The following is a 27,420-nucleotide window of genomic DNA, read 5'->3' as shown; positions in this document are numbered from 1 at the left end:
TGTCTTTGAATCTCCAAGCAGCAGTAGTATTATAAAACTTGCTCTCTTTGTTCTTTACTTTAGCTATGAGAAATTCACCACATCTCCACTCGATCTCTTCATGTGTCTGTATTTGAGTGAGACTAGAGTTCAGAGAGACTGATTCTCCCTCAGTCACTGACTCTGACTTCACTGCATCAGCAACAAACACACCTGAACACAAACACACATAATAACTCAAATTAATTCTTCACTCATTTCAATATACAGTCAATGAAAGGGACAGCAGCATCAACAAAAATATCTGACTATATTAATCTTATACAACTGGAAAATATCAGAAGCAAAATGAATGATGGAATAATGTGTTTGTAGGCAAATGATAAAATAAACTGAAGTGAGGCCATAAAAATACTCACCAGCCTGACACAAGCACAAACAGATGAAAATAAACATTTATGAAATAGTTTGACAACAGAACTGTGATAATAGTCGGATCCTGACACTCGTCTAAACGTTGAATGTTTCTTAAAGCGGATGAATCTGCGGGTCTGTTGGAAAGTGGTTCAGTGAAACTAAACTCCTCCCTTCAGATACTGCCATGCCTTCTCAAAATGAGTTAGAAAGGAGAGAATGTGAACTATTTCTAATAATATGATCAAATTATTATCCTTTATTAAAACGAATGATCAGTGGCTCTTAAAAAAAGATTCATGAACTGAACTGAGTGTGTCAGACTCCAGACGTTCAGACATTCAGAGGCTCTCCAGGAACAACATCACATCAAATTTAGAGACATTTTTGCCCCAAACCCCTATTTATTTCAGATGCTGGGATGTGTCCGTCAAGATCCAAAAGGAATGAAATGACAGACTAATTCTGTTTTGAGAAAGAAAAAGTTCTTAAACTTAAAAGAGTTACTGTCTGTGTGGGAGGAGCTACTGGACGAGTTTAACTGCTGGGTTATGGCTGCAGTTCTCTTCATATATTCATTTGTCCACATACAAGCCATTCTGATCTTTATTGTCTCCATCATTCATTTTCTCTCTAATATTGTCAAGATTTATCAGACTAAACCTTCAGAAATACTTCTGTGAAAAATGAAGAGGATAGTTTTAAATGGACTAGTTTTAAAAAAATGAAATCTGGTGACTCTCCAGAGTATGTGTGTTTGTGTTCAGGTGTGTTTGTTGCTGATGCAGTGAAGTCAGAGTCAGTGACTGAGGGAGAATCAGTCTCTCTGAACTCTAGATTCACTCTAATACAGACACATGAAGAGATCGAGTGGAAGTTTAGTGACATTCTCATAGCTAGAGTAATGAACAAAAACAGCATGTTTTATAATAAAAGTGCTGAAGGGAGATTCAGAGACAGACTGAACCATCAAGAACTCCACAATTGAACACTCTGGAGCTTTTCAGCAGCTGCAGAGGGACGTTGTACAAGAAATTCAAAGTTGTTATCCATGGTGAGTAGTAAATGAAGATGTAAGTAAAACGTGAGGCCGAACTCATAATAAGCATGCGCATGACATCACTGTTTCCACAAATTCATGTTTTTGTTGTTTATGTGGAGGCGTCATCCTTATCAAAAACTTTGAAACCCGTTTTCAAAAGCTTTCAGGCTCCCAAAATGCTGTTGTCATGTAAATGAACAGCAAAAACACATAAAAAAATTTATATTTTTTAGTTGAAAATGGTTTTGTGTAAACACCCTACAACAAAACTATTAAAATCATTTTTGGTCATTGAAAATAAAGCTGAAATAAAATCAGATAAATATTTTATTTTTATAATTGTAATTTGTCCTCAGTTTACCCAGTATTTATATTATGTGGAACATTACTGCACAGAATCATAAATAATGTACATGCATAGATATTATAATACTGTATTTACGTTAAAACCTATTGTTTTGTTTTATTATGTAACACTAACAGTCACTAGTACGACATAATTAAGGTGCATGTCATCTTTGCAGTTTGTTCTTGCTGATAAACACATACTCTCCATCTCTTCATTGTAAATTTACCAACTCGCTTTTAATAATCTACTCATTTCTATGTGTTACTGTGAATGAAGTGAAGAAAGTGTCAGCACTGGAGGGAGAAGATGTTACCCTAAAGACCAATGAAGAAATACAGAAAAATGATCAGATACTGTGGATATTTGGAGATGAAAATGCTCTCATGGCGGAAATCAAAGGAGGGACCGGAGAGATCACTACATATGATGGTGCCGATGGGACATTCAGAGACAGACTGAAGATGGACAAGAAGACTGGATCTCTGACCATCACAAACATCACAGCTGAACATTCTGGACTTTATAAACTGAAGACCACAATCAAGAGATTGTTCATTTCTGTCAGAGGTGTGTCAATGCAATAATAATCACAGTTCTACCTCATCCATTCAGGTTTCCTTTCACGCAGGTTATTCAACTTAAACTGCTTATCTAAAAAGAGTTCACCCAAAAAATGTATCATACTTAGGGCCAGATTTACTAAGCAGGGCAAATTAGCGTGAGAGCACAATTTCATGAAAGCACCAATGGGAGTGAAAAGTTCTGTGGGTGATTTACTGACAGTACAGTAAATGGCATTGCATAATTCATTTAAATACTCTCCTCCCATAAATTTTGCATCTGAATGGGAAACTCCTAACACTGTTGACATGTGCATGTATTGTGCAGTGTCCTGTGAACATACCCTAAAACAGCAATATGAAGTTTTTGTGTAACATGAACCAGTCCATGGCATCTGCATGATCTTTGTAGCTAATGTTCAAATGCACACACTTGATTTAATGGTAACTAATGGTAACCTGATACTGAAGTACAGAAAGATGATCTGATCCTGTGGATGTTTGGAGAGCAAGATCTCCTCATTGCGCAAATGACTGGAGAGACCAAAGAGATGAGATACGCTGATGCCGACGAGAGATTCACAGACAAACTGCACCTGGACTGGATCTCTGAAATTGTCTAAAATGTCTTGGTTTGCTGAAGCATTAAAGGGTTAGTTCACCCAAAAATGAAAATTCTGTCATTAATTACTCACCCTTGTGCCGTTTTACACCCGTAAGACTTTCGTTGATCTTCGGAACACAAATTAAGATATTTTTGTTTAAATCCGATGGCTCAGTGAGGCCTACATAGGGAGCAATGACATTTCCTCTCTTAAGATCCATAAACGTACTAAAAACATATTTAAATCAGTTCATGTGAGTACAGTGGTTCAATATTAATATTATAAAGTGATGAGAATATTTTTGGTGCGCCAAAAAAACAAAAACAAAATAACGACTTATTTAGTGATGGCCGATTTCAAAACACTGCTTCAGGAAGATTCGGAGCGTAATGAATCAGCGTGTCGAATCATGATTCGGATCGCGTGTCAAACCGCCAAACTGCTGAAATCACGTGACTTTGGTGCTCCGAACTGCGGATTCGACACACTGATTCATTATGCTCCGAAGCTTCAGGAAGCAGTGTTTTGAAATCGGCCGTCACTAAATAATTCGTTATTTTGTTTTTTTTGGCGCACCAAAAATATTCTCTTCGCTTTATAATATTAATATTGAACCACTGTACTCCACGAAAAATAGTGGAGCAATATCAGAAAGGAGTTTCTCAGAGAAAAATTGCAAAGAGTTTGAAGTTATCATCATCTACAGTGCATAATATCATCCAAAGATTCAGAGAATCTGGAACAATCTCTGTGCGTAAGGGTCAAGGCCGGAAAACCATACTGGATGCCCGTGATCTTCAGGCCCTTAGACGGCACTGCGTCACATACAGGAATGCTACTGTAATGGAAATCACAACATGGGCTCAGGAATACTTCCAGAAAACACTGTCGGTGAACACAATCCACCGTGCCATTCGCCGTTGCCGGCTAAAACTCTATAGGTCAAAAAAGAAGCCATATCTAAACATGATGCAGAAGCGCAGGCGTTTTCTCTGGGCCAAGGCTCATTTAAAATGGACTGTGGCAAAGTGGAAAACTGTTCTGTGGTCAGACGAATCATAATTTGAAGTTCTTTTTGGAAAACTGGGACGCCATGTCATCCGGACTAAAGAGGACAAGGACAACCCAAGTTGTTATCAGCGCTCAGTTCAGAAGCCTGCATCTCTGATGGTATGGGGTTGCATAGGTGCGTGTGGCATGGGCAGTTTACACATCTGGAAAGGCACCATCAATGCTGAAAGGTATATTCAAGTTCTAGAACAACATATGCTCCCATCCAGACGTCGTTTCATTCAGGGAAGACCTTGCATTTTCCAGCATGACAATGCCAGACCACATACTGCATCAATTACAACATCATTGCTGCGTAGAAGAAGGATCCGGGTACTGAAATGGCCAGCCTGCAGTCCAGATCTTTCACCCATAGAAAACATTTGCCGCATCATAAAGAGGAAGATGCGACAAAGAAGACCTAAGACAGTTGAGCAACTAGAAGCTTGTATTAGACAAGAATGGGACAACATTCCTATTCCTAAACTTGAGCAATTTGTCTCCTCAGTCCCCAGACGTTTGCAGGCTGTTATAAAAAGAAGAGGGGATGCCACACAGTGATAAACATGGCCTTGTCCCAACTTTTTTGAGATGTGTTGATGCCATGAATTTAAAATCAACTTATTTTTCCCATAAAATGATACATTTTCTCAGTTTAAACATTTGATATGTCATCTATGTTGTGTTCTGAATAAAATATTGAAATTTGAAACTTCCACATCATTGCATTCCTTTTTTATTCACAATTTGTACAGTGTCCCAACTTTTTTGGAATTGGGTTTGTACCTATTGAGATTACCATCATTAATAACTATTAACTAACGGACAAATTGTAAAGAACATTATTGCGTGTCTGAGACGTAATCAGTCATCATTTTTACTCTGAATATAGTTGTAAAATGCATCATTAATTACTCAAGTGTTACCTAGTCATTCTTCAAGAACTACTAGTGATCTGGACCATTATTTTAAAGTGAAAAAGATGTTTTTCACTTTAAAATAATGGTCCTGATCATTAGTAGTTCCTGCATAGTGACAAGGTAACACTTGAGCAATTAATGATGCATTTTATGACCACGTTGAGAGTAAAAAAAGACAATTGCTCACATCTCAGACACTTTAATGTTCTGATTAGTAATTAATTAGTAATTCTTTAATAATAATTAGTAATTCTTTATAATTTGTCATAGTTACCTATTAATTCTTAATGATGCCAATCTCATTCTGTAATTATTGATTAGCTAATAAGGAACTATCTTAGTCCTAAATTTGATATTACTTACTGATTAGTTAAGCTTGTTATATTAGTTAATAGTAGCTAAAGTGTTAATGTAGTATACTCATTAGTCCTGCATTACTTCCTGTAGTTACTTATTAATGGCGGACCATTATTCTAAAGTGTTACCAATAAATTCAATTTGGTTCAATTTCCCTTGTGCAGGTTTTTGAGTCCTGAAGCAGAGGAAGTCTTTCAGGAACTGACTGATGTTTTGGGTAAAAACCTGTTCCTCCTGAGAGAGCTGAATCTGAATGAATGTAAACTGGGATACTCAGGATTGAAGAAACTTGTTCCTGTACTGGAAGATAAACACTGTAAACTCAACACAATGATGTAAGTTGTATCATTATAATGACAAGTTTAAGGACTTTTAAACCTGCATTTTATTTATTATATGGAAAGAGTTCTGAATGAATTACCATATGATGCTTTTGTGCTTCCACCATCATTATCATCAATTGTCACTTACAGTAGTTTGTGTAATAAAAGTAACAGTAAAAGTAGTATCTTACACATCATTACTTATGTAATACTGTACCTTAGTTTTCTCTTTATACAGTCTGAATAACTCCTGTATAACAGAAGAAGATTGTCGTGCTTTAACTGCAGCTTTCAATTTAAATCCTTCAAATCTGAAAGAGCTGGATCTAAGTCGGAGTAATCTCAAAGACTCAGGGATGAAGATCATCTCGTCTCTGTTTTCAAATGTAAAATGCAGACTGGTAAAGCTGAAGTAGGTAAATACAAATGTGTAATACAAAGGCACAGGATTGAATGTGTTCCAAATTGTTATGCAAATGACATATCAGTAGGATTTCGGTACAATAAACACTCAGATTTATGTTTATTTTATTGCTTAAATGTTTTAAGATAACTGGCAGACAGGTTTATTCAATATAGTTTGCCAGGTCTTCTTAGGTAAATGGAAACTTAAGTACCCTATTACACTTCTTTTTACGGAGCCCCGGACATGACATGCAGGAAAAAAAATAGTAGGCTAAATCGAGCGGACGGTTTACTATTTCTTTCCCTCAATTTATAAACCATGCGCATGTAATGATTAGTAAATCGAGGGTACGAATTAGTAAATCGTGCGCATGATTTAATTTTTTTTTCTTGCATGTCATGTGCGGGGCTCCGTATCTTTTCAATAAATTATAGGTATTTTCCAAGTCAGTCTACAATCCATCCATAAACCTAAATATTTAAATTTCACCACTCTTTCCAATGGCTGTTTGTACATATACAACTGAACATCTGAGATCTGGCAACAGTGATCTCTACTAACTTTCAAGTCTGGCGTTGCCAGTAGTCATGTCTCAGTAGAGCCACAGTTGCCATCTAGCGGTTGAGAATTGTAATTGCACATTTTTATTTAACTTAAAATTAAAGACAGTCATATATGTGTGTAAAATATATATATATATATATAATATAAATCGTAGAATGTGTATGATTGTGTGACAGCAAAAATATGCTGATTCAAATGTATAGGCTACTTGCATTTGATGGTATATCATGAATCCCACAAGCTTTGTGGCTGAAAATTACTTAACACTATTTTGGTTACACTCATTGCTGGTCTGAATCAGGGCTATAGCCAAGCCATAAAAATTAGACTATTGATCGATTTCGCCGGGTGGACTGCACATAGCCTATCCAATTCAGAGCTAAAGTAAAGACTACAGATAGACCATGCCATGAAATGCCACTTAAATCTTGTAGATATCATTGACATTGCGAACATGATGGGATATCAACCATCTCATGCACTTCCTGTCCAAAAACTTCAATAAATCAGGATTGACTATAGGTGGGCTACAAATAGCCGGTCTGACTACGAGCTAAATCGTGGCTACGCACAGCCTACGCAATATAAAATATGAAACCAAACACCTTGTATTAATCACTGTTGACTTCGCTTGCATAACAGAATATCATACATCTCGCAAGTTACTTTGGCAAAAACGACATGTAACCAAATTAAAGATTATTTTGGCTAAAAGTGGGTTACTCATAGCCGGACTATATCGGGTCTGTAGTTCACTGAGATGGCGAAATGACGGCTATTGCTTGCTGGGACTTGTTAGCCAAAAAAATAAATAAATAAAACAACTTCATTCCTACACGTGAATCATGCGTGACGTCTGGCTCCACATTTCACTGCCACACCTGATTTATGTGACGTCTGCGTCTTAAATTGAATGGATTAAATAGCAAAAAACAAACAAACAAACACAAAAAACCATCAAGACGTCAGTGAGACGTTCATTGAGATGAGTGCATGTAGCAAAGTTTTTTTAATGAGCCCATCGGAACTTGACAGAACACTGTTTCGAAAGCAGTATGTCAAAACACTCGAGACGTGTGTCGACACTGGGTGTCAAACTACCCATCCCTAATGTAAACATCAGTAAAATTCACTGAAGGCTTTTGGACTATGGGCACGGGTTTCGACAGAATCGCTCTGTTTTGTGTTTTTCTTCTTAATGGGACTTTGCGTTCAGCTCGAGCAGGTAAATGATTAACTTTTATTGAGTTTAGAATCAGAGAACAAAAATGAAAGTAAAACTTTAATCTAAAACGGCTTTGTAACGACAGACATTTTGTATGAAATATAAATATTTATATACTCATATAACTAAATACGAGTTTTGTTAAATAAACAAAGCGAACTGTGACTTGACCTAACTGCGATCAACATTATTAATCATATGTGATTGACATCAGCATGTTATTACAGGCTCAACAGGATGTTTCAGCAGCCTTAAATTACTTTATCAAAAGAATAACATCTTTCGGTAATACTTTTTAATTATCTGTTTATTAGCTTGCATATTATTACTATGATATTTGCTGTTTATTAATACTCATAAAGAACATATTAAATTAAGTAAATGAGTTAACTGAGGCAAAAGTCATACTCATAGTTAATAATGAATATGTTTTCCCCATACTGAAGTGTTACACATCTTTCTGTAGCTGAAATGTCTTCACTGTGTTTTATGTGCTTTACCCACCTCATGTTTTAGCAGCTTTCGCTTCCTGGAACTTACCACTTTCATCACATCAGTGAACAGTTATTTCATGCATATTTTATTCCTCTTTATTGCAGAGAAACACTCGCTGTATTACATTTACACGGGCTTGTCTAAACCTGTGAATCTGCCGGGCATCTATGAATTCACTGCTGTGGGTCTGCTGGACGACACACAGATCGACTATTACAATAGTGAAGAAAGGAGGATGATTCCCACACAGTCCTGGATGAAAGAGAAACTGCCGGAGGATTACTGGGAAAAAAGCACTCAGTCCAGAGAGAGTAAAGAACAGTGGTTTAATGTGAACGTCCCCATTATGATGGACCGAATGAGACACAATAAATCAGGTGAGGAACATTCACACAGTTTAACCTGCACATGATTTTTATTAAGACATAAAAACCATTTTGACTCTTCTCCATTTCAGATCTTCATGTTCTTCAGTGGAGAGTTGGTTGTGAAGTTGAGCAGCAGGGAGATGAAGTGAAGTTTCTCAAAGGCATTGATGAGTTCAGTTATGATGGAGAGGACTTCTTGTCTTTTGATGATAAAGAGGCTCAATGGGTCGCTCCAGTTGATGCAGCTCTACCAGCCAAGAGAAAATGGGACAATGTGCCGATCCTAAACCAATACACCAAAGGATACCTGGAGAAAGAGTGTGTGGACTGGCTCAACAAATTCAGAGAATATGGAGACGAGAAGCTCAGAAAAACCTGTGAGCGAATGTATTTGTAGTTTATCAGCAGATGTTATAGAGATGAAACTGATTGATGAACTGATTCCTGTGTTTTCAGCTCCTCCAGATGTTCATATGTTTGCAAAAAGGTATATCAAGTACAAAACCAGGCTGAAACTCACCTGCATGGCAACTGGCTTCTACCACAAAGACCTGAAGATGACCATTAGGAAATATAACACATCTCTGCCTGAACATGAGACCAAATCCACAGGAATCAGACCAAACCATGATGGATCTTTCCAGATGAGGAACAATCTGGAGATCAAGGAGGGGGATGAAAGAGCAGTATATTATTGTTTGGTGTCCCACAGATCCTTCAAAGAACCAATTATCAACATATGGGGTAATTAAAGCAGTAACACAGAGAAGCAGAAATATCACCTGATATTAGAATAAAAAAGAATTTTAAGTTGTAAATTTGTATTTTCTTTTTTTGTGATATCCTTAATTAATTAAAACTATTTTCCATCTTCTTTGCATTTGTATAGATGGAAAATGCTGGGACTGCCTGCCAGAGACTCCCACTGGAGCAGTGATTGGAGCAGGGATTGGAGCAGTGATTGGAGCAGGGATTGGAGCAGGGATTGGAGCAGTGATTGGAGCAGGGATTGAAGCAGTGATTGAAGCAGTGATTGGAGCAGGGCTTGGAGCAGGGATTGGAGCAGGGATTGGAGCAGGGATTGGAGTTGTGCTTGTGCTGGCATTTTTTGGTTTAGTGGTTTTCAAAAGGATTAATGGTGAGTAGTGACTGATCAATGATGATCCACACACTCTTGTTTTTTATTTTGTGTTGTAAAGGAATAATTCACAGTGAAGTAGATCAGTGGGTAGCGCGAGTGCCTGAAGACCCCTGATTCAAGTTAATAAATGAAGATGTTTTTGAGAGAAGATTATAGTGGTTTGAAGTCTTGGAGTCTCTATTGATAGTTTTCACGTGTTGTCACTCCCTGAGGGGAACGCCCCCCTGGTGGGCAAAACAAGGCTTTCTTTCATTGGCCACCAGTCATTTTTACCAGGTTTGTAGTAGGATCTAATGTAGTAAGACAGTGATATTAAAAGACCACATTCAGTATACACCTTATTGAATATGCATACTTTGTACTGGCAAACAAATGAACACAGAATGTGCAATGTGAGGTTTCTCGTTAAGCGTTTTTTTTTTTTTTTTAAATTTTAAACCATTATTTCAGGAAGATTTGGAGCATAATGAATCAGCGTGTCGAATCATGATTCGGATCGCGTATCAAACCGCCAAACTGCTGAAATCACGTGACTCTGGCGCTCCGAACTGTGGATTCGACACGCTGATTCATTACGCTCCGATGCTTCCTGAAGCAGTGTTTTGAAATCGGCCATCACTAAATAATTTGTTATTTTGTTTTTTTTGGCGCACCAAAAATATTCTCGTCGCTTTATAATATTAATATTGAACCACTGTACTCACATGAACTGATTTAAATATGTTTTTAGTAACTTTATGGATCTTGAGAGAGAAAATGTCATTGCTGGCTATGTAGGCCTCACTGAGCCATCGGATTTAAACAAAAATATCTCAATTTGCGTTCCGAAGATTAACGAAGGTCTTACGGGTCTGGAACGGCATGAGCGTGAGTAATAAATGACAGAATTTTCATTTTTGGATGAATTAACCCTTTAATATAAATACTAGGGCTGTGTATCACCAACAATGTCACGATACGATACACATCACAATACTAAAGCCACGATACGATACGTATCACGATATGGATCAACTTGGAATTTAAATTTCTTTTTAGTAACAGTAATAGGTGTTTATTGAATAACCAGTGTTATAACAGTTGTGATAACTGAAAAACAATTTTGTTTTTGTCATTAAAAAACCAATGACTTAAATGAAATTAAAAAAAAATTGTCACAAAAAAAAGCTTAGAATGGCTCTTCCTTTTGCTTTTAAAGTCTCTGCCTCAGAAACTGAAATGACAATTATAGTGACACTGAAGCATATCAACAAAGCTCAATGACTAAACAAAACTTAAAACATATTCCATAAAAGCAAAAACTGTAACAACTTAAATTTAACTTAACTTAAATTTTCCCTCAAACTCTTTTAAACATCTAGTATTTAACAATTTGGTCTTAAGTGTTGGAATGTGCACCAAACAAAGTCATAACATTTACATCTTCAGTAACACATGATTGGGTTGCTCTCGAAGTCCAAGCATCGCAGGAAATGGAAACTCTCTGTGCAGAAGAGAGTGACAGCAGAACGTCTCTCTTAACTTCATCATACAACTGGGTAATTGCCGTTTCTGTTAAAAACTGACGTGTTGGTATTGTGTAGCGTGGCTCACACTCGTGAAGCAATTGTCTGAAGCCGTTATTCTCGACAACGCTGTATGGCCATAAATCCTGACATATGAAGCACATTAATGCATTTGTAATCTTTTGAGATCGCTGAGACGTGGGAAAGAGTTTTGAGATGAAAGCATCAGGCAACGTTGGCTGCTTCTGGGATGACGGATATGTGCTACTAGGCCTACCTGCTGCGACCAGGGCTGGCTGGTCTGGATAATGTCTTGACATATGCAGAGAGAGGTTCGTCGTGTTGCCGGAGTACTTAACTTTTGTTTTGCAGTTCTTGCATATCACATGACTCGTCACAAGTTCATGACGATGTATCGCTGTATCGATATTCTGAGCACAGCCCTAATAAATACCCTGTAATTGTACTTTTATTATACTAAATTGGTATACTTAAAGTCTGCTAAACTGGAACAAGCATTTTTGTGTTGAGGTACAACTAAAGATATACTTAAGTATATTTGATTGTGCTAAAGTGGAAATATTGCTAGTATACTTTAGGTACACTTTATATATCTTGCATTCAAATGATCATACTATCCTTACTAATAGTGATATTAAACACATTTTAGGCTTAATATTAAGAAATATGCATTATGCAATAAAGAAGAACTCCAAATAAAGTTTAATTAAAATATTTATGTCAGTAAATATAGTAGTGAAGTGGATCAAAACCTTTCTTCAAAGTTGTCCTAAAACCTTCTTCTTAGGACAACTTTGATTAGCTTTTTTTATCCACTTCAAATATTGACTACTGTATATTAATGGGTTTGTTTGTTTGTATTTTAAATACATTTTGGTAGGGTTTTTTTTTTCACTAGGGCAGACTCTGCATCCATTGCCTCTAACATGAAATCTCACCATCACGTACTTAACTCGGAAACTCTTAAGAAAATCCAGAGTTACCTAATCTCATAATTATGAGTTGTGCTGATGTTCATGTGCATTTTATCTCATAAATACATTCTTCCTGAAATGATTTGAAAACACTAACTGTTGACGCTAAACCTTGACAAAAGGCATATTCTAAAGCTGTGACTTTATTTATAAAGATTACTTTATTGTAGCTTATTTGAAGCGCACTATAATGATGCCATTAGCACACTTCAAGTTACTTGGAATGCCATTGCAATGTGTTTTAAAATCACTAAAAGTTTGTTATCAGTATAATATTAATGTATGTTCAACACTCTTACAGTGTAATTGAATTGCAATTCTGATGTCACCAAAATACATTTGAAGTTTATGCTGAGTGAATTCTGCATTTCAAAACTTAAATATGTTTTGAAATGCAGAATTCACTCAGCATAAACTTCAAATGTATTTTGGTGACATCAGAATTGCAATTCTTAAGTATATATACTTAAGTACACTTTAAATTATTTAAAGTGTACTTAAGTATACTTGGAATAGTTCCACTTTAGCACAAACAAGTATATTTAATACAACTTTAGTTGAACTTCAGCATTGCTTTTGGACAACTAAAATGCATTTAGTACAAAATTAGTTGTTCCAATTTAGCAGACTTTAAGTATACCAATTTATAGCGTGCCACAAATACATTTAATTATACTAAAGTACATACAAATAAATTGTGCTTAAGTATACTATTTTTTTCACTAGGGTTGTACTGCAGCTGTTTTGCCCGCCAGGGCTCTGCGACAGTCACGTGACTGAAAACTATGAATTGATGAGTTGAATCAGGTGTGTTTGTTTAGGGAGACATGCAAAATGTGTTCAGTGTTAAAAACCACTTCATTTCTGTCCTAGTGCTTTTAGATCAGGAGTGTCCAATCCTGCTCCTGGAGTTCAGCTCCAAATTAAATGCCAGTGCAGCAAAACAACCCCAGCTAAAACATATAACCAGATGCTTTCCTAAGCAGTTGCTTTAAACATTTATCAGGCAAATTTCAAATAGAGTTATACCGCAGTACTGTAGACCAGTGTTTCCCAACCCTGTTCCTGGAGGCGCACCAGCACTGCACATTTTGGATGTCTCCTTTATCTGACCCATATATTTCTGGTCTTGGAGTCTCTACTAACAGGTTGATGAGTTGAAACCCATTTAGTTAAAACCGAATCTGGACTCAAAAGCGTAATAGACATAAATTGTCCAGTGTTGTAATAGAGTAGAAATGCAACATCTCACTGCATCAGTATCACAGTTCAAAATCTCAGATGTGAGCTTGAATCGCTGTTTAACCTCAATATCTGTATGAAACAGGTATGACCACAGCAAAACTTAATGGGATAGTTCACCGAAAAAATTCAAATTGTCATCATTTACTCACCCTCAAGTTGTTCCAAACTTGTATCAATTCCTTTGTTCTGCTGAACACAAAAGAAGATATTTTGAAGAATGTGGGAAACCACCATTGACTTCCATAGTATTTTCTTTTCCTACCATAGAAATCAATGGTGCACCAAAATGCTTTGGTTACAAACTCTCTTCAAAATATCTTCTTTTGTGTTCAGCAGAACAAAGAAACTCATATAAGTTTGGAACAACTTGAGGATGAGTAAATGATGATAGAATTTTCATTTTTTAGTGAACTATCCCTTTAAGAACAGCTTTTCTGTTTACTCTGCTGAATATGCCCCTGTTACATATATCTCATGCTATTTTATTTTAGAATTAATCAATAAATGCATCATTTGTCTGCCATAAATCTAAACTTGTCTCATGAATCTCATCAAAAACACAAGCTTTTCACAACCATCCAATTTTTTGTTTCATATTTTTTGTGTCCAAAATTTTAGATAGATTCTCATGCACAGCACTGTGAGATACACTTTGATTTTTCACTGTTTCTCCAACAGGTCCAGAAAGCAGAAAGAGAATATCAAACATCAATGTGAGTAGCTCTCGGGAGGATCTTAACTCACTGGTAATTATATTCAGACAGGTGATGATGATTCCACCCCTGCTGCCTGCCATCCACCCCACCCCCAATATTTTGAATGATTATTATTATTATGCTACTTTTATTATTAAATTAATATTACAATTTATTTGCCCCACACATTTTGTAGCGCATCACTGCATAACCGACATGCTGTGATGATAATAGAAGATCTTAGATTAGCTTATTCCTCATTTAAAAAATAACTTGCTTAACACAAAATACTTCTCTTTTTTTTTCACTACGTTTGGGCGACAAGTGAAATATTAAGAAAATAAATTAACCCCTGGTTTCACAGACAAGGCTTAAGCTAGTCCCCAGACTAAAATACATGTTTGAGATGTTTTAACTGAAAGCAACTTACTGATATATCCTAAAATATGTCAGTGTCATTGTTTTATCTTAAGATGCACAGTAATTTTTTTTCTGGTGTACATTTAAAAAAGCTACTTAAATATCCTAATTGAACTAATCCTTGTCTGTGAAACCAGACCTAAGACCATCATATACCGTTATCAGAACATGTTGAAGAATCACTGAAGGACAGAGAAACACAAGAACTATAACTGACTTCAGCCAGAGCCTTAGAAAAATAAATCTCTCAAGATCTCAGCAGAGGAGGATTAAACAGCTCCACAAACAGCATTACCAGCTTTACTTGGTACTAACCAGACTACTACATGAATTGAGTTAACAAAAAAGTGTAATACAAAAACCACACTTATGCTAAGTTTACACTACATGACTTTAGACATCGGCAGATCTCTGTGCTGTTCAGACGACATGACCTGCTGTGGAGTACTGAAGTCGTTGTGGTGTTCACACTACGTGACACTACATAAATGATCTGCAACAGGAGGTTACACACTACACAAGCTGACAACAACTGTCACCCAACGGCTTTATTTGAAAATGGACACTAGGAAGAAATTAGATTAAAAATTGAATTAAAGTTAAAATTAAAATTAAATAAGCCCTTTCACACATAAGTTTAGACTATTCTGGCTTCTTTGAATGGATTGTTATTGCTGCTTCCATAGACATCAGTGTATATTTCATTGGTTGTCTCGTTGAAACACGACACCACAGGATATCGAGTCGGCCTTTATCGGGCTTAAATCAGGCTCAAATCCTGTAGTGCAAACTTGGCATTAGTGGTTACTCTAGGATACTACATCCCCTCCTTCTTAAGCTATCAATTTGTTCGCCGTTTTCTTTACTTAGGTGTCTCTTTGTTATTATTATTACATAACCAAAATCACCTAACTAAATACCAATAAAATGACTAAATAAGGAATATAAAACAGCATGTCAGCAATACATTATAAATACCTTATTGATTAGCATTTTTTAGAAAGAACTCTTCAACACTTAAATAAATTATATTGCATTGTCTCTTTACTAACTTACATAACTTCTGACGTTATATGTCACAGATCCCTGCAGAGAAGATGGTATCTGTTCCAGAGCAGCTTCTGCAAATCCTGGATGATTTGGACAGTTACAATCTAAAGAGGTTCAAGTGGTATTTGAAACAACGTGGGTTAGTTTCAGCCTCTCTCCTTGAGAATGCAGATAACATTGACATAGTGGATCAGATGGTGAATAGTTTTGAACAAAACGGAGCTTTGGAGCACACAGTGGACATCCTGAAGATGATGAATCAAAACCAGCTTGCTGAAAAGTTAACTAAAAACTACAAGGTATTGAAATGAAAAATATATATTTAAATAGTGATGAAGTTTTAATATAATATAGTTGTATACATTTTTGTATGACAGAGACAGAGATTTTATTGAACCCAAGCTTTTGTTATATGGTCTCTTGTTTCCTGTTTTGTCCTGATTTTCCCTAATGTTTCTTAAGATATACTCTACTATAAATTGATGTATTCCAAGTACCCTGGGTGCATGTGAATTTATTTGATTCCTTTTAAATTATCTTTAGTCTAATAAGCAGTTTTATACTTTCTTTTTCTTCCTTAAAGGTACACAGTGTAACTTTTTTTGTTCAAAATCCTTCTTCCAAAACGTGTTTTTGTCTTACCCAGATCCTATTATAAGTGTTTATATTTTAGTCTCGTCATATCTGTAAATAGAAGTTGAGTACTTTGAGTCATGTCTGGTGTGGTAGTTGCACAGGTTAGTTGTCGCAACGAGTGAGAAAGGTTGACATGGAACCACTAAATCTCCAACCTCCGGGGAATCACCTGTTTTATACAAATGCAGAACAGAGGAGAGTCTGCTGATTGCTTGTTATAGATTTCCATGAAATAGTTTCAAGTTACGTGTCGCTTCCAACAACCTACACGTCCCAGCATTAACACTCCAGATAAATGATTTATTAAAGTGTCTACATTCACAAATCACTTTTAATTTTAACATGAAAACAAGCATACTTTATGCGTGATTTGGCATGGCAAATAATAAATAACAATTGCCTTGATGCAGCAAAATCCTGCGTTTTGACTAGGCCCGGTACCAGGATCAAATCACAGAGGCTGCTTCTGAAATTAGTGCGGGTATTACTCGTCCTTTTCTATAGCCTATATGATGATTACTGACAGTCATCGCATTTTCATATCATAGACTGTAAAAAGTATGGACGCAGTGTCCGTGACGTCACCCGTAGATTTCGGAAGAGCATTTTTGAAGCGAAAATGAGGCCGCTGACTGTCCATTGCAAAATAAAAAACAGTACTTTTTGTCCACAAAAGTGTTAAATCCATGAAATATTGATATATTATCCATTGTTTGCATCACATTTCTTCTAAATGGTCTGCTCTCCATCATCGTTCTTCAGGAAATTATGCAACCTGAGCAGCGTTTATGTTGTGAAACTGTATGATCGTATATATCTCAAACAAATGAGCCTGTGTCCAAAATATAATTTTTCAAAATAGTGCAGCATTTTTAGTTATAAAAAAAGGCAATGCTGTTGCCTTTTTAATATTTAAGTTTAATATTCTCCTGCCATTGTCATTGTAGTAAATCTCACAAACAAAACTGTAAGCCAATGCTACAATCCAACACCGTGTGTTCTGTTTATCTTCCGCATGTGTGCACATATACACAGACGCACATCTGTCTCGAGTCTCGACTATTAACACAGCAATTGTATAAAATAATCCAGAAAAAAGCACAAATACATCAGAGATGCCAAATTCAGCAGCTGGAATTAGCTGAGGTAACATGATGGCTCACAGACAGCAGTGGCAATCTACCTGTCACTCATGTGACCACACCCTTAATTATGCAGAACTTTAAGGCTTAATATAATTTAAACAAATGAGTTATAAAAAAAAATCACCCCCCTCAGAGTTGTCATGAAGGGAAAAATTAGCTATATAGACCAAAACCACAATTTGATCCAGGCTGTAAACATGTTTTATTCTGCTGTAAATTTGGGCATTTTAACATGGGACTCAATGAGATCCTGCTTTCTTTTGGAGCCCTAGTGGCCAGTCGATGAATTGCAGTCAGTCAGGATGCCGCTTGATTTATATGTGGATGGGACTATTTATTATACATGTATGTGGCCGCTTGTAGATCATGGAAAACAAGTTTTATCCAAATTCGGAATATTAATTATTATATACTGCCTAACAACGTGCAAGAAATCAGCAAATATGCCTGTGATTGGCTACATTGCTCACCGAAGTGAAAACACATTGGAAATTAAATGATTTGGCACTCTCCAGAGTGCAAACACAGATACACACTGGATCATTTGCTGACTCTTTTTCTCTAATAATATGATATTATTAAGAAGAAAACAGATCCTAGACCAGCAGTTATGTGGGTAGTTTTTCTTTCTAAAAGCAATCAGATCATGTTAGAATTTATTAAATAATGTGACCAAACAAACAAAAAACAAACAAACAAAAAGGAACCATGGAATCTTCACATTGCGTTTTGAGGCTGAATCTTTAGAGAGAAAGATAAGCGTATTTCTCCATAGGTGGTTGGATTTCCCGGAGCTTAAGTAGTGGAGCACTATATTCAAGTATAATGCCATGCAGCTCCCATTCACTGCTCTCACTGAAGAGTTTGTGGTGGCACAAATGAGAGAAGCCCTACAGTACAAAGATTCAAGGGACCCAAATGTGTCATCAGCCAGTATAGAGGTGAGGACAGGTAGAAAAATGCAGTGAATAGCGGAGAATACAGTGGAGATGGCAGAGTGTCCCACATAAGGCAGAAGGAATTGGTGGGGAATGTGGCAACTGGTTTGGGATATCTCCCAAAGGTTCAAGTTGGCAAAGCTCGGGGCAAATATCATCACCACCTGAGTGAGTTAATAGGGTGGTGGGGCTAAGGCAACAGGGAATTGGGAAGGCATCACTCATGGCAAGATCACCTGGAAAAACATTATACAGGCATACTCTTTTCATGTCAAGTTTCTGGTTGTTGGTTCCAGCGAACCTCCATGTATCTTGTGGCAAAGGTGAAACACCCTCCTGCTCCCATGTGTCTTGTGAAAGGCTCTTTGGAACATCTCAGGTCCTGTTTCCACCTGGTATTAAGATGCGTTTTGATCAATCGGAAGTGGACGACTCTAAATACAGGTGTAAACAGGTTCTAAAACGCTTAGTGGTCGAATGTGTACAAACAACCACTAAAGACTGCCTACTCTCTGCCTGCTGACCTATGCGTAAACGTTATGGAAAGCATGCTAGCCAGACAGGATCAGCTGAAGACACAAGTTTGGTTTGAAGATGGAAAATGCACCAAGCACAATGTTCTCTCACACCGTGTCTACACCAGACGTGACTTTTTTCGCTTTGCTTCGTCCCACACCGCAACAGCTAAAAGCTGTCTACACTGAATGCGACAAACCGACCATTGCAAAGCACTTGTACTATGTCAGAAATAGAACGGGGAATCTGTTTACTGTTGGGAATTTGTCCAGTGTAGACAATATCACTGATTATAATGGGTTCTATTGTCTTTTGACGCGTCCGGTGTAGACACTGTATCACCATTCCTGATTTCTGACACACACTCACACCATTTGGCTGGTCTTGTAGCTGTCAGAGCAGAAACGAAAGCTGCTGTTCCCCGTATGTTTTTCCATCATCTCCATGCGCGTTCATATGTAAATTGTGCAAGCTTATTTCGTCCATTAGATCGAAAGATCTGGAAAAAAACATACATTTACCCACCCATAGACTCTCCCTTTGAAGAAATCAGGACAGAAGTGGTTGAAAGTGGATTGTGGTTGAGATGGATTAAAACACCAAGTGTAAACGGGAATGAGTCTCCCTCGTCTACTTGTGATCCGATCGACCAAAAGGCATCTTAATACCAGATGGAAACAGGGCCTCAGCAGCTGCCCAAAGGCCTTGGTGGAAAGCTGTTATCACTTGCACCATGACCAGGTGCTCAGGGCAATTGATGATAGTAGCCCCTTTCACACAGAGATTACTGAAAATACACAGATAATGTGTGCCGGGATTGTTTGATTTTGGTTCATTCACACTGCCAGTGATTTTCCACAATCTGTGCATGCGTTCACACACATCCTGTAAAGATCCCGTAAAGACACTTGACATCAGGATGTGACATGTAATGTCTCCACAGTGTTTTAAGTTTGAGAAAACAAGTATTCCTGAGCCCATGTTGTGATTTCCATTACAGTAGCATTCCTGTATGTGATGCAGTGCTGTCTAAGGGCCCGAAGATCACAGGCATCCAGTATGGTTTTCCGGCCTTGACCCTTACGCACAGAGATTGTTCCAGATTCTCTGAATCTTTGGATGATATTATGCACTGTAGATGATGATAACTTCAAAATCTTTCTCTGAGAAACTCCTTTCTGATATTGCTCCACTATTTTTCGCTGCAGCATTGGGGGATTTGGTGATCCTTTGCCCATCTTGACTTCTGAGAGACACTGCCACTCTGAGAGGCTCTTTTTATACCCAATCATGTTGCAAATTGACCTAATAAGTTGCAAATTGGTCCTCCAGCTGTTCCTTATATGTACATTTAACTTTTCCAGCCTCTTATTGCTACCTGTCCCAACTTTTTTGGAATGTGTAGCTCTCATGAAATCCAAAATGAGCCAATATTTGGCATGACATTTCAAAATGTCTCACATTCAACATTTGATATGTTATCTATATTCTATTGTGAATAAAATATAAGTTTATGAGATTTGTAAATTATTGCATTCCTTTTTTATTCACAATTTGTACAGTGTCCCAACTTTTTTGGAATCGGGTTTGTATATTATTTTGTATGCATATGTAGACTTTTAACCAACATTAGTCACAATAATTGCAGGAAGCTCAGTGTTTTTTTTTGTTTTTTTTGTTTTTTTCAACAAGAAACAAAGTCTCATCTTTAAAGTTCTGTTGATTTAATCATGAAATTCATGTCCTTTTGGTGCTCTTTGATTTCTGCATTTTTTCAAGCTTGTTTTCCTACGGGACCAAACAAATGTCCCCACAAAGGTCAAAGATTTTGATGATTTTTTACTGCCATCTTGTTTCACAGCTCGATGTCATGCCAATAAAAATCTCTGAAAAATAAATAGTTTTGGAATAAGACATTTTCCAGAAATTTTCATTGAAGGGCATATACTATATGTAAAGCCACTGATTCAGTTTTAATTCAGGGATTTAGTGTAATAGCACAAAGTAACAGTAATTTACATGTTTTAAGCAGTTCTGCCATAAATTAATTGATTGATTTTATTTAATTGTGCAATTTGAGTTATGATTCAAACTATTTTTTATTATTATTATTATTTAATTTGCTATGCAATATTGTTTCTCTATTGTTATTGCCATGTAAAATGTGTTTCATTTTTACATTGTTGTCTGGTTACTGTGAATTAAACTCTGTGTTTAGTTGTTTAATGATAAAAGTTGTGCACTGCTGATTTTGGTAACTGAGTTTTCTTATAAACTTGGTGGGAGTTGAGTTCATAGTAATGAGTGTGTGTGGGTGTGGTCTCTACTGCAACACTATTTAAATGCGTACAAGGGAAAGCTATGTCCATAAGGCTTGAGGATGTCAAAATCACGCACAGATGAACTTGAACTAAGTAACGTAGTCAGAATGTAGCTGTTGTGGATGCGTTCTTCCTGTAACAACACTCCGAAACACAGAAACTTATCCCAAATAATTCACATTTTATTATAATAGTGTATACAATTATAATGTTATGTATAAGACATTTAGGGGTACATTTCAGGTCAGCCAAAAAGTCAGGAAATCAGTATTCTTTTTTGATAAATAAACTAGGTGGTTGAATAATATATTATATGTATTATATTATATATAATATTATATAATATATTATATTATATAATATAATATATATGCTAAATGACTTTTAAAACATGTTAATGAAAATTAACATTTGATTCATTATTTTGTCAACTGTGTTACGGAGAAATGCTGTGTCAAATGAAACATGAATTGAATCTATTCACCAGAGTTTGAGGTTTTCTGTCTAACCGATTTGAAAATATGAATTTGGGGCTTCATAATGGGTGTTCTGTGGGATGCTATCATGAAGGATGAAACTTTTCTTCAACATAAATTCACAGTATGCTGAATTTAGCATTATTCACCATCCTTACCCCCATCTTTTTTTTCTAACAGTTTAGTTTCACATTTAAAAGATTTATGACATAAAAACCAGACATAACACAGTTGACAGACAAAGTATTTAATATTTAATCACTCTCCAGTGCTGAAGTCTTTCACCTTTGCCGTTGTCTTGTGGTCACTTGTATTAAGCTTATATCTTTTTTTTTTTTTTTTTTTTTTTTAAATATGCCTATTATTTGGCCAAATATAATTTAAAAAGCAACAATTTCTTTAGAGAGAAAAAAATCTGGCGCCGTATTGTCAAACGCGAGCTTATGTCTGCACATGAGCATCATGGCTGGTCCAGCCTGAAAAACAAGTTTTTCTTGTTGGTAAAAACTTCATTCTGTTGTTGCTGTTTTTGCGTTCGGATGATGAAGAATACACATCAGTAAAATTCACATATGGCTTTTCAGTTATGTCCACGGGTTTCGCGACAATCTGCGCTCTGCTTTCTGTTTTTTCTTCTTTATGAGACTTTGCCGTCAATTCAAGCAGGTAAATGATTAACTTTTACTCTGAGTCAGAGAACGAAAAGTGAAAGTAACAAGTTCACGGTTCTTGATCAAAAGAAGCGTATTATAAATATATGCCAACAGTACAAGAAATTTATTAATATAATCATAGATCTTAGGTTATAGACGCCATATTTTATTTAACACAGATGAAAACGAGGCTGTCTTGCAGTCTTTACAACTCATGTCATGTCTCAACTCAAAAGTTTCGAAAGTGTTTTGAGTTTCGGAATGACTTTTCGTCAGCTGAACAATATGTTCCTGTCAGAAAAATACATATGGCGCTACATTATACGATTATTCGATTTTTGTGTTATTGATATCAGCATCAAATATATCAAAATAATAAGATCCCTAGATACTAAATGGAAATATTGGCAAAATAAACTGAAAAATAGTTCATTTCAGTTTATCCAGAAGGATAAACTTTATAGATAGATTATAAGATTAATTTTATTTGTGTCTTTCTGTAAATGTCTGAGTGTTTTGCTGTTTTAACTTCTTTCTCTTTCAGAAATGTACAGTTTTTTTTCTGAGTGAATAGGCTAGCTCTTTTAATAAAAACAAATTATTAAATGATAAAAAAAATGAATAAATGTAAAAAATTTGCATTGCATTTACTGTCCTGTAAAAACTCCTACTTCCCACCCCCCTGTTTATGCATATTTTATTCCTCTTCATTGCAGAGAAACACTCGTTGTATTACATTTACACAGCCTTGTCTAAACCTATGAATCTCCCGGGCATCTATGAATTCACTGCTATGGGTCTGCTGGACGACACACAGATCGACTATTACAATAGTAAAGAAAAGAGAAAGATTCCCACACAGCCCTGGATGAGAAAGAAACTGCCGGAGGATTACTGGGAAAAAGGCACTCAGTCCAGAAAGAGTAAAGAACAGTGGTTTAATGTGAACGTCAATATTCTGATGAACCGCATGAGAGACAATGAATCAGGTGAGGAACATTCATACAGTTTAACCTGCATATATATACAATAATTTTATTTTTGATATCATCTCACAAACATTTTTTTTTGTTTTTGTGTCCATTTCAGATGTTCATATTCTTCAGATAAGAATTGGTTGTGAAATTGAACGAGAGGGAGATGAAGTGATGTTTTCCAGAGGCATTTCTGAGTACGGCTATGATGGAGAGGACTTCTTGTCTTTTGATATTAAAGAGTCTCAATGGGTCGCTGCAGTTGATGCAGCTCTACCAACCAAGAGAAAATGGGACAATGTGCCAATCCTAAACCAATACACCAAAGGATACCTGGAGAAAGAGTGTGTGGACTGGCTCAACAAATTCAGAGAATATAGAGACGAGGAGCTCAGAAACGGCTGTGAGTAAATGAGCAGTGTTTGTAGATTATCAGCAGATGTTATAGAGATGGAACTCACTGATGAACTGATTCCTGTGTTTTCAGCTCCTCCAGATGTTCATGTGTTTGCAAAGTCTACCAAAGATAAAACCAAGCTGAAACTCACCTGTCTGGTCACTGGCCTCTACCCTCAAGACGTGATGCTGACTATAAGGAAATATCGCACATCTCTGTCTTATGAAGATGAGATTGAATCCACAGGAATCAGACCAAACCATGATGGATCCTTCCAGATGAGGAAGAGTGTGGAGATCAAGGAGGATGATGAAGTAGTATATGATTGTTTTGTGTCCCACAGTTCCTTTAAAGAACCAATTATCATTAAATGGGGTAATTAAATCAGTTACACAGAGAGACAGACATTTCACCTGATAGACTATTGGAATAAAAAAAAGAATTGTAAACTTTAATTTTCCTCTTTTTTGTTTATGATATCCTTAATTAATCAATACTATTTTTCATCTTTTTGCATTTGATTAGATGGAACATGCCAGGACTGCCCGTCAAAGGCTGTCAGAGTTTTGATTGCATCAGGGATTATACTGCTTCTGCTGGCAGTTGCTGCTTTAGTGGTTTACATCTTAGTGAAGAAATACATTATTAGTGAGTAGTGTGACCCCACTGACCCAATGAACATTTCTATAGTGTTGTGTTGTCATGAGCGTTTCATATTATTTGACTAAAATAAGCTTGGACAAATATAAGATCAGGCAGCCAGGCCTATGCAGGCCTCATCCGGACTATACGATTCAGTTCGCCTGGCGTCCCCAGGGGCATCCAGTTCACCTCTGTGCAGACTGGCAATGCTCATGTCTCATGGACGGAGATCACAGATCCTACTTTTTCCTATAAAAAATAAGGATGTTACAGTTTTTACTAACGTTAACTTACTGTTAATGAAAATAAATGAACATCTGCATCCCAATATTATAGGCGTGCTATCAAATCAGGTGCTGATGTTTCCATCTGTAAAACTTGTTCTCAAATGTTCATCTGGAGCCCAGTTAGCTTAATCATACAACCATTTTTTTTAAAAAATATATATTTTCCTGGTAAATAAGAAAGCAGTTGCTCAAGTATATTTATACCGCAGCACTGTAGACATACATTTCACTGTTTCTCCAACAGAACAAGACACTAGTAGAACAGGACACAGTGCGACTCACTATTCAGAGGAAGACAATGAATATGGTAACTGTTTCTCCAATTATTATTGTGATGTTAATCATATGTACAGACAGTTTGGTTATTAAATGTCAGTTTATCACATTTAGCTGATTTTAGACTCAAACGTGTAGTAGATGCATAAAAGCTTTACACAACCATCCAACTTTTGTTGTTTAATATTTTTGGTGGCCAAAATTCCCTGTTTATTAGATTATCTCACAAACACAGATGTGCGCTTTGACATTTCACTGTTTCTCCAACAGGACGTGACATTGGTATGGAAATATTCAATGAGGAGCATCTTTGCCCAAGGGTAATTATATTTTAAAGTGGAATATCAGTGCTGTTTTGACTCATTTCTGTTTCTCCACAGGCTTTTGTGAAGCACAAAAGAAATATCATTACATTCAGGGCTTCTTACAGGAGCTGCTTTAGTTTTCACGTGTGATAAACTGCCAACTCAATTTAAAAGTAAAAAACTATAGGCAGACTATGGGGCTTTTTTAAAGATTTTGCTTACATACTGAAATGAGCTCTACATTGGGGACCACTGTAGCATACATCTACATTTATGTAATGTAGCTCTGAGTAAAAATTTGAATACCTGAGACTAAATCTGGTAATTAAGTTTTAGATGTATTACTCTAATTGTGTATATGTATTACAATATATATATATATATATATATATATATATATATATATATATTTATATATAAAAACTATTTATGTCTGTGTTTCAGTGTGGGGACCACTGGACGGCTACAAGATATGAAGCCAGAGGAAGATTCATACGGTAGATCTATATGGTGGTCAATATATCTGTCAATATCTGACAATCACTATATTTTGGGTGGTTGATTGTAAACAGCTGGATTATTTACTCTCTCTTTCTGTCTCACTATATTATATATTCTGTATTTTTATCAGGTCAAGTGAGTTTTATTGACATTTCACTATATAGAGAACAGGGATGCACTGAAATGAAAATTTTTTTTATATCCACTTTTTAGTAACAGAATAGTTTCTGCTCCAGTTTGTTGGCAAAATATAAACAATTAAATAACAAAACTGAAATAATTTGTTGACAGATTTATTCAAATATACATTAAATAACAAAGACATGACTAATAGGTTAAGTGAATATATAATGAACATGTAATACAATGCATATGTTTAGCAAATTGATCTTCTCTGGAGTTATTTTTTCTAGTTAATTAATGTAATTAATAAATTTTAGATTTAAGAAATCATATCGTTACCAGTTAAAATCAAGAAATTAATATTGTCAGTCTCGAGCTAGTGTCACGCAACTGACATGTTTAAAGACGCTGAACAGTCAAAACAAAGGAGCACTAATGAAACTTCTGATAAAAGTAGGGGTGCATCCCTAGTAGAGAAACACGAAGATACGAAGGAATGAAATGTCGTGACTCATTGGACCACGGTGCTACAGTATATATACATACATACAGTATATACATACATATCTCTAACCTATTTAAAATCTAGTTATGCATATCATAGCATATTTGTAAAGTATATGTGAAGTATTTATGTTAAGCATATGTTTGCACATGTAACAACATGGTACATAAAAAACTGTACAATAAGAAAAAACATTCAGGGCAAATGGGAACAATGCAGGGTGGCATTAAAGACGTGAAGCAATTTGAAGCACTTTACTCGAGGAATTGATGCTTTTTAAGAGAAATATTTTTATATGAAGAGAGCTGCTTTTCCAGATTAACATTGTTACCTCTAAAGGGCCAGACAGACACTTAACTGACCTCAGCTCAATAACACTATTAGAGCTGCTTTACAGCAGAGTTTACATCATTGAAACATTATTTTCTTGTTTATCACTGTAAAGCTGCTTTGGATTGTATAAAGCACTATAGAAACTTGAATGGATGTCTGACAGTTTCATGTGGGATCCATTTATTCTTAAATTAGGCGAGTATATAAAGCAGGGGTGCCCAACCCTGCTCCTGGAGAGCTACCGTCCTGCAGACTTCAGTTCAAACCCTGCTCTAACACACCTGTCTGTAATTATCAAGCAACCCTGAACACTTTGATTAGCTGGTTCAGGTGTGTTTGATTGGGGTTGGAGCTGAAATCTGCAGGATGGTAGCTCTCCCGGAGCTGGGTTGGACACCCCTGATATAAACTATGGCTTCAGTTGTACTGCTTTTACCTTTATGAGACAATATAAATACGATTATATACTCAGGGTTTTAAAGCATGATACAGAACTTACATGTCCTGACAGGTTTTGCACTTAATTTGCTTTTGAAAATCTGATGAATACACACTACCTATGTCTTATTTGTTATTTGTACTGCCAAAGAAGCATCTTTACTAAAAAAAAAAAAAAAAAACTCTATTACTTGTTTATCCTGTGTATTATCATTAATAATTGTAATTATTCATTGACCAGTGAAG

At 36.2% G+C, this 27,420-nt stretch overlaps 1 protein-coding gene, 1 long non-coding RNA gene and 1 pseudogene across 4 annotated transcripts in view; all 3 read left to right on the top strand.

Annotated features, from left to right (window-relative positions):
- The window catches only part of LOC127509924 (H-2 class I histocompatibility antigen, Q10 alpha chain-like), a 71,444-nt gene extending 55,240 nt beyond the window's left edge, over positions 1 to 16,204 (top strand). The window contains exons 1-8 of one of the 3 annotated variants that reach the window (XM_051889287.1): positions 7,490 to 7,794; positions 8,022 to 8,079; positions 8,394 to 8,666; positions 8,747 to 9,034; positions 9,114 to 9,401; positions 9,547 to 9,795; positions 14,222 to 14,307; positions 15,741 to 16,204. In XM_051889287.1, coding sequence (XP_051745247.1) covers positions 7,768 to 7,794; positions 8,022 to 8,079; positions 8,394 to 8,666; positions 8,747 to 9,034; positions 9,114 to 9,401; positions 9,547 to 9,795; positions 14,222 to 14,307; positions 15,741 to 16,019 — 1,548 coding nt within the window. In that variant the 5' untranslated portion in view covers positions 7,490 to 7,767 and the 3' untranslated portion in view covers positions 16,020 to 16,204. Of the gene's footprint in view, positions 1 to 7,489; positions 7,795 to 8,021; positions 8,080 to 8,393; positions 8,667 to 8,746; positions 9,035 to 9,113; positions 9,402 to 9,546; positions 9,796 to 14,221; positions 14,308 to 15,740 lie in introns of those variants that run through there. The other 2 variants (XM_051889288.1, XM_051889289.1) reach the window with 2 other exon arrangements.
- On the top strand, positions 1,940 to 6,180 carry LOC127510100 (uncharacterized). The gene is made up of 3 exons (XR_007929484.1): positions 1,940 to 2,351; positions 5,441 to 5,611; positions 5,838 to 6,180. It is a non-coding gene; the product is annotated as an uncharacterized LOC127510100 (long non-coding RNA).
- A 5,849-nt stretch (positions 16,205 to 22,053) lies between the features above and the next one.
- LOC127510001 (BOLA class I histocompatibility antigen, alpha chain BL3-7-like) lies at positions 22,054 to 25,001 on the top strand (annotated as a pseudogene).
- Positions 25,002 to 27,420: the final 2,419 nt, after the last annotated feature.

This window comes from Ctenopharyngodon idella, chromosome 3 (genome assembly GCF_019924925.1).
Source record: "Ctenopharyngodon idella isolate HZGC_01 chromosome 3, HZGC01, whole genome shotgun sequence".
Lineage (NCBI taxonomy): Eukaryota > Metazoa > Chordata > Actinopteri > Cypriniformes > Xenocyprididae > Ctenopharyngodon > Ctenopharyngodon idella.
The sequence above is the reverse complement of the archived record's forward strand: the minus strand, read 5'-3'. Positions and strand labels throughout refer to the sequence as shown.